The following is a 13,938-nucleotide window of genomic DNA, read 5'->3' as shown; positions in this document are numbered from 1 at the left end:
TAAAAAATCAATTCGTTAATTTATAAGTGATTTTACAAGAACTATTTTGGGTATTAGTATTTCAATATAGTAAAATGTTTTAAATTAAAAAGAAAAAAAAAGGAAGGTGGATATCTTTTTCTTTGTCCCTACGAGAGACTGCGTCACAATTACAGAACAGCAATGAAAGGAGAATGAGAATAATTGTGACGTGTATATTGAGCGTGGCGTAACCCACAATATCCCTCTTTATTTATTCAAAAGTCTTACCCTTAAAAACAAAGTCAATATATATATATATATATATATATATAATATTGGAACATTCTGGCTATGATATTTGGACAATTGGACGTAATTTATTTATTAATTCAATTTTAACGATTCTTCTACGCATTTACCCTGCAAATTACATTTACATTTCATGTGGCCTGCCTTCCTCATGCGAAACCCAAATTCCCAACTGTCCACATAAAAAAAAAAATAAAAAGCGCTTTAAATTTACTTTTATTTACGCACAGAATATATCCCACCCTAGACGACCATCCAATGAAAATGAAGCTATGACTCCTCCAAAACTTTAGGCTCTATCTCTCTCCTGATTTTTTTGGGTTAATTAAATATAATAATTCTGTGTATTGTGTACAAATTAAGGAAACCCTAGAAGCATCGTGACGACTCACCAAAAAGAAAACAACAATATCATTCACATTCACACTACTATATAAAGATCCCAACCTCAGGCTTTGCAAATCCTCATTCATTCTTGTTCATTGTTCGTTGTTTCTTTATCGTGTTATGTAGGTGCTGTTTGGTTGTTCTTCATATAACATGAGCAACATCCCAAGATCTCTCACCGATTCTTCTCTAACTCTCTTTAACCTCGCCATATCAGCCTCTGATCCCTGGCCTTTCTCTTCCGTCTTCTTATAATATTCACAGATCTACACAGCTAGCTAGCAAGTATTCTTATTTTAGCTTATTGATTTTATGGGGTTTGTGATTGGAGGCGATAACCAGCAGAAGCATCAGCATCAGGACAACAATATGATGAGTTTTCACCTTCACATACCGCATCTCCATTTCAACCACCACGAGAAGAAGGAGGATCTGAAGGACATACCGAAGGGGTGCTTGGCGATCATGGTGGGCCAAGGAGAAGAGCAACAGAGGTTTGTTATTCCTGTTATATACTTCAACCACCCACTCTTCTTGCAGCTCCTCAAAGAAGCTGAAGACGAGTACGGTTTCGATCAGAAAGGACCTATCACCATACCCTGCCACGTCCAACACTTTCGCACCGTCCAGGATATCATTCATAGGGACAAATCTCACCACTTCCATCACCACCACCACCATAATCATCATCATGCCTGGTGCTTCAAAGTTTGATTCCCTTATTATTACTGCTTCTAATTATGACAACAACTCAAACATCATATTATATTATATTTACACATGTACCATTTTATGTTTCTTTTCTTTTTTCTCAGTACCCGGAAATGGGTGGTTGATGATGATGATGACTACGATAATGATGAAAAAAATATATATTGTTGATTGATTTGTATGTTTTGTTTCGGTACAATTGTCATAATTGACAGGGAAAAAAAAAGTTAAAGAAATGAGAACCGTGCCGTGATGTTATCGAATGAGTTTATTCTTGCCTTCTTGGTTTACCCTTTCTTGGCTCTCTTGATCCTTATGAATAATGTGTACGAATTTTATAATTCTTAAAAGAAAGAAAGAAAAAGCAGATAAATGATACAAACGTTAAAGACACGACTCAATCGAATTTGGAACAAGGGAAAGAGTACACTTTACTTATTTATGTTTTTTAATTCTCCTTTTACAAGCTAATTTTCCCAAACTCACTATTACTAGATAGGAGTCGTTAGGTCTAACAACTTTGATTCACCTCAACAACTTATGGAGTTCATATGTAAGTCTGTAGCAAAAGTTTTAGTTCTCAATATTCCAAATTCGAAATTAAGACTATAAACTAAGTCATTTTATTTGCAGAATTGAGAATCCCAGTGTTCTCTTTCTCTTTCTTTAATTCGTTTTTGGCTTCATTTACACAGGAGAAAGCCAAGATGGGCTTAGAAAATCTGAGATTTGATAAGCTCTTCATATTCTTGTGGCTAAATAAAGATAACATTGATGGGAGGGGGTCCCAGTGAAAATGTTCTTTGGCATTTGCTTTTTTAGCCGTTTGCCTCGTTTCCTTTTTTTTTCTTTTCGTCTTTTTTTTCGTGGGTTATGGTTATGAACTTATGATTAGGAAATTCATAGGAAGTTTGATGAGATAATGGTGGTTGTGGACCAAAGAGACTTGGCGTGTCCGCTTCCCATTGGTTCAACACATTTTGTGTCTTCCTTCCTTTATATATGCTCCAAGAATATTGAATCAAATAAAGATAACAAATATGATTAGGGAAAACTCTCTTAATAAGTCTTACTAATACCATGCACTTTATTAATGAAATCGATTTTTTTTTCACCTGTATCTTTCAATTTGATAAATTAAAAATTAATTTATTATAAACGAATTTCATTTAAAAATTTATATATATAAGATGAAATCTCAATCTCTGATATTTATTCAAATAAACTAGTAAACTAATTATCAAATCAATTCAAATTAATTTAAGTATAAGTTCATTCGTGCGGTTTCACGCAGATTGTATCATCTTGTTAAAATGTCATAAACATATCACAAACAATAATAATTCAGCAGGAGATTGAGGCCAACGAACCAATTAAAGATCAAAATTTCGCCGAATGTGGTGTGAGAATATTGACTTTGAATACATAGGATTTCTTAACATATTTCCCTCGTGCTCGAAAAATGTCCTAGGCCTATAGCTAGTAGCTACCAATTCAAAAATATAGTTAGGTGTTAGGGATGAGAATGGGGCGGGGAATGCCTTCCTATTCGCCGTTTTTGTCTTTAAATTTGTTTTTTATTTCTATTTCGATTTTTATCATAGAAAAATATTATTTTTTTAATTTTTTTTGTAGAGTTTCATTTTCTGTGGACACCCATTTTGCATTTTTTTATATTGATAATTTATATAAAAATTTTAATAAAAAATTAAAAATTTAAAAGAATTACAAAATATTTTTACAATATATAAATAGAATATTGTTCAAAATTACAAGTCTAAAAATATAAAATAACACATTATAGTCATATAGAGAGAAGAAATTAAAAATGTAGAACGACATAATATTAGTGATATAAAAAGAAAGAAAGAAATTTTTAAATTAAGATTAAGTTTTTCAATATATAATGTCTATATTAAAAATAAATTATTAAAAATATTTAAATAAATTTAATAATTTGGAATTAGTACTGGGGATGGGACGGAGATTCCTGCTCAAATTTCTGCGTCTGTTTTAAGGGAATTTTATCTCATTTCCATTTTTGTTCTTATGCATATTTTTAGCAAATTTGAGTTGGTTCGATATCTAATGATTTGAGAGCAAAACCTACTTTTCTTAGGAATACTTGGTTGAATAAAGAAGAGAAGAAAAAAAATTTAAAATGTAAATAGAATTTAAATGACTTGAAATCGAAATTATAGAATAAAAAAAGGACTTGGAACTAAATCAAAGCAATAAAATGCCTTCAACAAAAGTTAAAGGACTTTGAATTCAAAAGATAATGCAGAACTGTTAAAGAGAAAAAACAAAGACTTTGCAAAAAAGTAAATTTGCAGAAAAGAAAAAATTACAAGAGATTTAAAAGACATGAAAGAATCTTAAAAAAAAGCTCTTTACAGACTCAGAAAATCGTTGGAGATGTGAGTGTATGAGAGTGGTTTCTGAAATCGAATTTCAACCTCTATTACTTCTAAACTACGTCTATTTATAGCCATCTTCAACCAATCAGATTTCCTTCACGTGCTCCTTATACAAGGAAATCAAACATAACTGTTTTCGCTATAACAAGTATGATAACTGTCTTCAACTGTTTCAATCACTGGCCTTTCCGTTGCTTCGATCACGGGCCTTCACTTTCGATTTGCACTATCGATCAATTTAGCTCGCTCATCGATGATTTCTTTCGACCATTTCTTTCTCGACAAAGTCTAAGCAAATGTCTTCGATTTGTTTGTCATCAAATTATTATTTTTAGCCAACAAATTGCCTCCTATGATTCCTTTCACAAAGAATGTGTCGATTCAATAAAACCTTCCCTTTGTTATTTAAAACAGAAAACAAAGTTTATCCCAAAAACGTTTAGGATCCCAACTGACACCAATTTTTCAGAAAGACAACATATACTTAGTAAAAATTGTTTGTGCAATAACTCGAATAGTTTTTGTAATCATATAACTTTTTAATTTTGTACAAGCATAGTAAAGGAAAAGGCACAATTTTTCTTAGGTAATAAATTACCCTTTCATGCCCTTCCTCATTGTTTTAAGCTAGCATACAACCAATTGTATTTGTTGAAGCCGCAACATACAATTTTAATGGTTCATCAAAAGGTCAGACTATTGTCATTATAGGTATTTTCGATAAATAATTCTTAATTGAATCAAATTCCTATTGATGTTCTTCTGTCAACCAATATTGGGAATCATTTTTAAGCTTTACCAAAGTCGAAAAGATGCGCATTCGACCAGATAAATTAGAAATAAATCAACAAAAAAATTAACTTTTCCTAAAATCAATTGAAGCTCTTTTTTTTCGATTTAGGAGGTAGCAATTCTAGAATTGCTTTCGCTTAGTTTTGATCAATAGCAATCCCTTTCTTTTGTACCATAAATCCTAAAAAATTTCTTACCGAAACTCTATACGCACATTTCAAAGGATTCATTTTTAAACCTTTTTTTCTCATAGTTTGAAATGCTTGGCTTAAATAATTGAGATGTTGATCCATCAAATTTGATTTCACCATTACATCATCGATATATACTTTCATAAATTTTCCTATGTAATCGTGAAAAATAGTATTCATAGCACGTTGATATGTTGTCCCAGCATTCTTTAATCCAAAGGGTATCATTATCCATTAATAAGTTCCCAATGCTCCAAGACATCGAAAAGTTGGTTTCGAGACATCTTCATTTATGAAGATTTGATTATAACTAGAATAACAATTCATAAAACTTAAAATTTTATTACCTGCCATTGAATCAATTAGCATGTCTGCCACAGGCATAAAATACTCATCTTTAAAAGTAGCATTATTCAAATTATAGAAATCAATACAAACACAAAGCTTCCCCTTCTTTTTCATTACTGGTATAATATTCGATATTCAATTGACATAACGAGCAGTTCGAATAAACTACTTTTCTTTGATTATTCTTTCGATTTCTTCTTTGATTTTGAGATTGATTTCAAAGGCAATTCGTCTAGGTGCCTGTTTCACTAGTCGAGAAAATAGCTTCAATGCCAATCTATGTTCTACCAACAAACGATCAAGACCAAGTATTTCATCATAATTCCAAGCAAAATAATATTTGTATTCGATCAATAAATTAATCAACTTCATTCAAAATTGCTCATTAAGATCATTACAAATATAAGTAGGTCTATAATTACCAATTGATCCTAAATTAATTTTTTCAGGTAGATCTTGGAATTCGAACCCTTTTTCAATATGAGCATCATCAACTGAAGCTTTTTCGAAACCTAAAGGCTTCAAATCATAAATGCAATCGAAAGTAAAATCAACTGAATTATCTGAAGCAAATCAAACTTTATTATTGACTGAATCAGCAGTCAAACCATTTATAGCACTAAGATCTTTAGACATTTCAATGTTGGACTGATCAATAATATTAATCCTAGGAATAAAAATACATGAAGTATCTAACACACAATTATACTCAATTTTAGGAATCGAAGCTACACTAGGAATTGAAAATACTGAATTGAAATCCTTATTCGACTCAACTTCATTAGAAGAATAATTTCTAGAACATTATGAAACATTTTTAACAGAATCAAAAATACTTAGATAATTATTTAAAGAACCTAAATAGTCGACACATTTCGTTCATTAGCCATGACAATATGAAATCAAACTCTCACACTGTGCTAGATCACTCCTAGCCAGTAGGAGTATAATCAAGTATTGGGTGTCAAAGCTTCACGCTAAGTCCTTCTAAAGTTAAAAAGCAGCCTTCACAATTATAATAATTGAGCATCCTGTCAACATCAAGAGGTTTCAGTTTATCATTGTACACCTTGAAATCGACATGAATTTGCCAACACAAAGGCTTGAATCCGCCTTTATTACTTCAGACTTTCCTTCATCAGTTCAAAGAAGGATACTTTGATGCACAGTCGAAGGCACAACCTCAACACCATGAATCCAATCTCAATCGAGTAAGGGATTATAACTTGCCACCCTACATGCACTTGGAGAGTTATCAAGCCTTTTGCAGGTGTTGATACTCCACTATAATCGGTAACTGAAATGTTTGTGGGTATCAAGTCATCGAAATGTTTTCTCACCTTGATTAGCATCCTTTCCTGCAACAAGCTAATTGTCGTTCCTCCATCGACCAACATTTTATTGATGCAAATACCACTCATACAAGCAGTGATGTGTAGAGGTTAAAGGTGTGATTTTTACTTCTCAATTGGCTTTTTGAAGCATTCCAACTCTTCATCTTCACTTACAAAAGTAAATATCTCTTCATCTTTGATATCATAGTCTTCACTCAAGTTTTCTTCATATTCTCCTAAGTACTCAATGGTATAATAGAAATAGTGCCTACCATTTTCTCATTTCCTTCATCGAAGTATTCCTCATCCAAATCATCATCTTTTTCTTTATCATCGACAAGGATTACTGCAATAGCATTGCCCTTCTCCCCTTTTGTTAGGGAAGAAATTCCTTTTGAATAAGCTTTTTCCATCAAACAGAAAAACTATTCGAGTATGAGCAGAAGGATTTGCCTCCTCATCTACTGAAATCGATAGCCTTTTTGGCTTTGTTTGACGCACAAACCTTTCACCTCGATTTTCTCTAATTTTTCCTCGAGGATATGGGTAACGTCCTTGATTATAACCTCGATGGCCCCTTTGAGGATTACGCCTATATTGTGCATCTCGATTGTGAAACTCTTGACAGTTCTTTATTCATTAGACTCCTAAAGCTTGTGAACGATCAAGTGGAGGAACAAAATTTTCCTAAGAGCTTTGGGAACTTTGTCCATCTTGTCGTTGAGGGAGATGTGTCAGATGAATCTGTTCCTCCTTATGAGCTAGCTCCTTTTTCATTATTTCCTTTTCAAAGATTACTGCAACCTCAGCATCAAACACAACACTACATTGAGGTCACAAAGACACGTCACGATCCTTTAGTTTCTGTTGCATCAGAAATTCCAACAGTGTCTCACCAACTCCAGAGTATATTGATCAAACATTGGTTTCAAAATCTCCCAAAGTAGTGTCAAATTCATAGGTGAATCTAACCATGTTGATCTCTAAGAAAATAGGCTCAGTAAAATTTGCTCCATCATCGAAAGGATCAATCTCAACTTTCATATCCCTTTTGTCATCATCGAACTTCAATCTCCCTTTCATAATTGCTTCTTGAATCAGGTCCCTGAAATGGATACAATTATAGTCGAATATCTAGTTGCTTAATGAACTTTATAATAAGATTTTTCTTTTAAATCTTTTATTGAAAGCAATGTCTTGCCTTCCGGTAAAACCAATTGTTTATCCCTAAGTAACACATCAAATATTTGATCTAATTTCGAAAGACCAAAACTATAATTTTTTTCACTCTTATACTTCATATCATTAGTTTTATCAACACTTGTAATTTTCTTGAGTAAAGAACAAATATAAGGTGGATCTTTTTTCAACTCAGCCAAATTGACTTCAAGAAATTCAACATCATACTCTTCACTCGAGGACTCTATTTCAACATATGAGACCTTTTCTTTCAAGCAAAGGTTTTACTTTTCAACTTTTTCTCACTTTTAATCTTTTCTTTTTCTTTTTGAAGAACTTTTACCTGTTGAACCCTTTTAGCCAAATGAGCCAAATTAGGTATATGCACATCAAGCAACTTTCGATGCATATAAAAACCTAATCCATATTTGCTCTTTTCACTACTTCACTTTTGGGAAGTGACATGTAACATCGACTTCGAACATTCTTAGAACGAATCATGAAGTCATCAATTGACTCTCCATCATCGCGTTTCAAAGTCACTAAATCAGTGATTGTTACATTCAATTTCTCTTTATAAAGTTGAGAATGAAAAGCACTCTCCAACTGTGCTCAAGTTGCAATCGAATTAGGCCAGAGATTTGAAAACTAAGTAAAAGCATTCTTCGTTAAAGAAGAAGAAAAAAAAGTTCATTTTTAAATTTTCATGATTTGCTTAATTGCCTAATTCGACCATATATCAAACGATATGCTCAGTAGTCAATTCACCAACCTCTCCTGCAAACTTTGTTATTATCTTAGGGTTTTTACACCCGTAGGTACTTCTGTCATTTGTACCATAGCAGAAAATGTAGAAACAAAGTATGGTTGATTCATAAAACTCACATTGAATCCGGCCCTATTTAGGACATCTTCGATAATTCTCGTAACTTGATAACATTCACCTTGTTAATTAACTCGCATTTGAGCCAATAATTCATTTGCATTCTGATCGCGTCGAACTACTCGAGGGATCTCTTCACCCAAATATTTCTAAGCATGTTCTCTAAATTCTCTGGGTTTACTTCAACATTTTGTCGATCACCTTTGTCATAGTCAACAATTCGAGAAATCCGCCCGACTTGTCTAACAAGACGTTCAAACTTTGTCTTGTGATTAGCCATCATGGGATTCAAGATAGTAGTCATCTGTTGAGTCAATAAATTAACAAAATCAGGATGACTTTCATTGACATGCTGTCGAAACGCCGCCATCAAACCCATGCTATTCAATATTGAACCTACTTGATAATCATGAGCAAACTCAAGATGTTGTAAAGGTAGTTGATTATTAACTGCTCCTGATGTACTTCCAAATCGAATTGGAGTCCCGTAACTATCCATTGGTGGAGTATAACTTGGAGGGAGGCTGAAAGAAGGGCAACCTGCAGTTACTGGCGGTTGTATTCGTGGGCGTGGATTACACCCACTATTCCAGCAGTGGGATTACTAGCCATCGCATTTTCCCCCAATATACTACCTTTCATATGTGATGTTAATTCTACTGAAGTTTGTTAGTTTGATATCTAGTGATTTGGGAGCGAAACATACTCCTCTTATGAGTACCAGTTTCGAGTTGTGCATCAAAAGATCCCAATATTGGAAGAATAAAGAAGAGAAGAAAAAATTCGAAATGTAAATGAAATTCAAATGACTTGACATTGAAATTATAGAACAAAATAAATGACTTGAAATTAAATCAAAGTAATAAAATGCTTTCAACAAAAGTCAAAGGACTTTGAATTCAAAAGACAATGCCAAAATGTTAAAGATGAAAAAAAAAAGACTTTGCAAGAAAGTAAATTTGCAGAAAGGAAAAGATTACAAGAAATTTAAAAGATACGAAAGGAATCCTACATGCAAAAAAGAAATTTCTTTACAGTCTCAAAAAATCGTTAGGGATGTGAGTGTGCGAGAGTGTTTTCTGAAACCGAATTTCAACCTCAGTTACTTCTAAACTACGTCTATTTATAGCCATCTTCAACCAATCAGATTTCCTCACGTACTTTTTATATAAGGAAATTAAACATAACTGTTCCTACTATAACAAGTATAATAACCGTCTTTAACTGTTTTAAACTAGCCTCTCTATTACTTCGATCATAGGCCTTTATTTTCAATTTGCACTTTTGATCAATTTAGCTTGCTTATTAATGATTTATTTTGACTATCTTTAAACACTTTCTCAACATAGTCCAAACAAATGCCTTTGATTTATTTATCATCAAATTATTATTATTATTTTTAACCAACATTTTAAAAAAAAAATTATTTTCGGATCTTATTTAAAATGGTCCCCCGCAAAAATTTCGCATTTTGAAAAATTTTGCGATCCCTACTAAGTGTTAGTGTTTGTGGGCACTCACAAATTAAAAAGAAAACTTCACGATGAATATTTTAATTAAGTTTTTCTCTCCTAATTGAAGAGATTTAGAATGTTATCATGTTTGTACTACTAGTATAGGGATGTTGTTATAAATATTAAAAGAAATGACTACTTTATTTTCATAAACTATACCCGTCTCTCAACATTTTTATCACCTTCATATTACTTTGTAATCATGACACATGCTTCATGGCGTTTCCTAAGAAAATTTTTCCCCTTATATCGCGTTCCCACTTGCAAATATATAAGGTACATAATTTTTGTTATGATAAAATAAATATATAATTTTTTTATGATAAAATAAACAGTTTAATTTCGATATACTAACAATATTTTATAAAATTATGTAATTATATTTTTTTGAATAATTATTTACATAATTAATATAAAAAATAATTATTTTTATTAATATAATATTACATAATAAAATATACATATAAAATTATTTTATATTAACAATATATTAAAATTAAATCCTAAAATAAATACATATTTAGATTGAAAAGGTGTTGGTATAGCAGCATTTATGACTGGGGAGTGCATATTAATATTAGTTGGTGAACATATACATTTATGGAATGAAAGCGGTGCGCGTCAATCTTTGTTGGCCAATTCATCCAAATAATTTGAATCTAAATGAAAAATCTTGGATTGTGTGAATTTCCTTTATTTTATTATTACTACTGAAGTTAGAAGCTTTCGGACTCAGCAAATTAAAAATCCTCAACAGACAAATTTCAATATGAATCGTCTCCCATCATCACAAGTCATTACCTGCTGCCATGTTCTGCCGACTGTTTCCTTTTTTAAATTATTCCCATGTATGTGTATGTATTGACTTGAATATTGATGATGTAACTTGTCTTATTTAATTAAATTAGATCGCCAACCGTTCACACCCATTGGTATGGAGAAGGAACCGTTTTCTTATAGAAGAATGCTAGGATTTTCAATAAACAGTGAAGATTGTTTTTGTTTAGATATTTAATAAGAATTTAAATAATATATACTCTAAAAACATAAAATCAATTTATTATTAGTAAAAAAATTTAAATATATTTATTTAATAAATATATTAAAAATTTAATTTTTTATATTTTTAATAAAAATTTTAATTTTATAATTTTAATATATACCTTAAAAATATAAAATAAGTAAATCCTAATAAAAATCATTCGATTATGCTTTTTATCAAAAGAAATTATTTTCCTTATATCCTTAATAATATTTTATTTGTTAATTTTATTTTGTTTATGAGTTGGTGATATATACGTTCTTTCTTTAGGGCATGTCAATTTTAAATATAAAATAAAAAGTAATGTTATGTATCTAAATTTTTTTATAAATTAAATTTAAATAAATTAAATAATAAAATTTTAAATAATATTAGTTATAAGTAGTTTTCGTTATATTAGACTAATTTTATTAGATTTAGTTAATAAAAAAGTTTAAATGTATAATATTATTTTAAAATAAAAATAAATATAAATAATGCAATTTTTTTTTAATTTTTGTTGACTTATATGCCTAATTTTTTATAATATTTAGAGGTGGCAATGGAGCGGGTAGGGGCAGGTTTTTGCTCTACCTAACCCATCCTGCCGTACAACAATCTATATAGAATTCGTTCCGCTTTTATCTATAGGTAGTAAAATGTTAAACCCTAACCAGCTTTTGCGGGTACTCGTTCCGCCCCTACCCGTCCCTATAATTATTAAAATTTAATAAATAAAATTAAATTTCAAAATTTATATAACCATTATTACATACATAACATAAATTAAAGTAAAAATTTAAATAGGATACAATATTATTAATTATTTACTAATTATTTTATATATATAACGAAACGGGTAAGGACGAGTATTACCTAAATCCGATCTCGTCCCGCCCTTCCCAAACATCCGCCCCACTAAAAAATTTCGAACGAGTAGAAGTAGGATAAGTAGTCCCAGATTCGACTTTGCCATCTCTAATAATATTGAGATAGGTTCAGTGCTTGAACTACTCGTTCGTTAGTAAATTACCAAAATAAAAAGAAATTGTTTTGACTAAATAACCAAACATTTCATTACCAAAATAAAATATATCTGATATTTCAACTTAATTTGGACAACGAATATTCATAATATCTAGAGTTTTCTTGTGATATTAATTAAGCTAGATTAATCGAAATATTATTTACCACAAATCTAAGAGAGATGCTGTTTATCTTTTAAAATATTATCTTTTAAATAATTTTTAAATTTAATTATTTAATTATAATAATTTTTTAATTATTAATTTTTTGATTTTTTAAAAAATTGTATCTAATGAGATTTTGTTTAGTTTTATATCTCTTAATTCTTTTCTATTTTAAAACTTTTTACATTATTAAATCTCTATTAGTTATTTTATCTTAGAATGTGAAAAACACATTTTAAAAAAAAAAAACACTCCAAACTAATTAAACATAGACCATTATCTTCTTATATGCACTTGCCTTTATAGAATTCTCTTTTTATTTTTTTCTTTAATATTGTTAGATACACAACCAAAATAATAAATAATAAATAAAGTATTTTTAAAACATATCCAAAAATATATAATATAACTTTTTTGGTAAAATTAAGTAAACACATCTAAAATAACAAATAACAAACTAAATATTTTATAAACACGATTAAAATTATCAAAAATCATAAAAAGATGGATAATACGAAGTGTAAAGATAACAATTACTATATGTTTATTTAACTATGATATCTTCAAAATCATTCTTATAAGAATGAGGCTTTCTTCTCCAGGTATAAATAAAAATATAAATTTAAAAAGATAGAATCTTTTACCACAAGAGGTGGAAAAGCGTTATATACTATGATACACCGACACTGATATGGACACGTGATACGATACGACATGGGACACGTTGACACGCGAATTTTAAAATTTTATATGACACGGGGACACACATACATATAAAATATAAAATATTTTTAGATAAATCGTAATAATATTTTGATATTTTATTGATATTAAAATATAAATTAAATTTCTTAATTATTTTTAATGTCTTATTTTAATTATATCAAGTATTTAAAATATTTTTTATTTTGATAAATAATAATATATACTACATCTAAATTTATTTTAAGAATATATGTTAAGAATAAGACTAGACATGCTAACACATGATGGTATTTAGATGTGTACATGCGTGTTCGGAGAAGAATGTTTTATTTTTTATTAAGATACGGTTGGACACAGCAGACGCGTGTCGAATGAGGGTGAGTGTCATATCCAAAATACGTCCGACACGCAGACATGGCAATCAGCGAAGTGTTCGTGCTTCATAGGTTATATATAGTTTTTTAGTAGTGTCTTTAAAAAAGACGATTTGATTTATGGTATATTTTTTAATTATATTCAAGACACATCTAAAATAATAAATAATAAATAATAAATAAAATATTTTTGAAACACATCCAAAAATACATATAATATGAATTTCTTTGGTAAAATTAAGTAAAACATCTAAAATAACAAATAACAAATCAAATATTTTGTAAACACATCTAAAATTATTAAAAATCATAAAAAGATAGATGTGAAAATAGCAATTATTACGTTTAGTTAGCTATGATAGCTTGAAAGCTATTCTTACAAGAATGAAGCTTTCTCCCTCAGATACAAACAAAAACATATATTAGAAAGATAGAATCTTTTACTAGAGGCAGCGGAAAAGACGAAGAGCACGTCATACATCTAAATTTCGGCAGAGGATCAGAGCACGGCTAAGATGGGAGGGGGACATGGAAAGAGTGCGGTGCGACAGAGGAGTATAGCTCGAGGGAGGAGTGTGGCGAGAGAAGAGCGTGGGGTGGGTGAGGAGCGCAGTGCAGA

The 13,938-nt window shown here is 30.3% G+C and overlaps 1 protein-coding gene across 1 annotated transcript; it reads left to right on the top strand.

The window, feature by feature from the left end:
* Nucleotides 1-969: 969 nt before the first annotated feature.
* LOC112715668 (auxin-responsive protein SAUR32) lies at nt 970-1,371 on the top strand. The gene has a single exon (XM_025767455.3). The coding sequence runs from the start codon at nt 970-972 to the stop codon at nt 1,369-1,371; it is 402 nt and encodes a 133-aa protein (XP_025623240.1).
* The last annotated feature ends 12,567 nt before the right edge of the window (nt 1,372-13,938 follow it).

This window comes from Arachis hypogaea, chromosome 10 (genome assembly GCF_003086295.3).
Source record: "Arachis hypogaea cultivar Tifrunner chromosome 10, arahy.Tifrunner.gnm2.J5K5, whole genome shotgun sequence".
In the NCBI taxonomy this organism is placed as follows: Eukaryota; Viridiplantae; Streptophyta; class Magnoliopsida; order Fabales; family Fabaceae; genus Arachis; species Arachis hypogaea.
The sequence above is the reverse complement of the archived record's forward strand: the minus strand, read 5'-3'. Positions and strand labels throughout refer to the sequence as shown.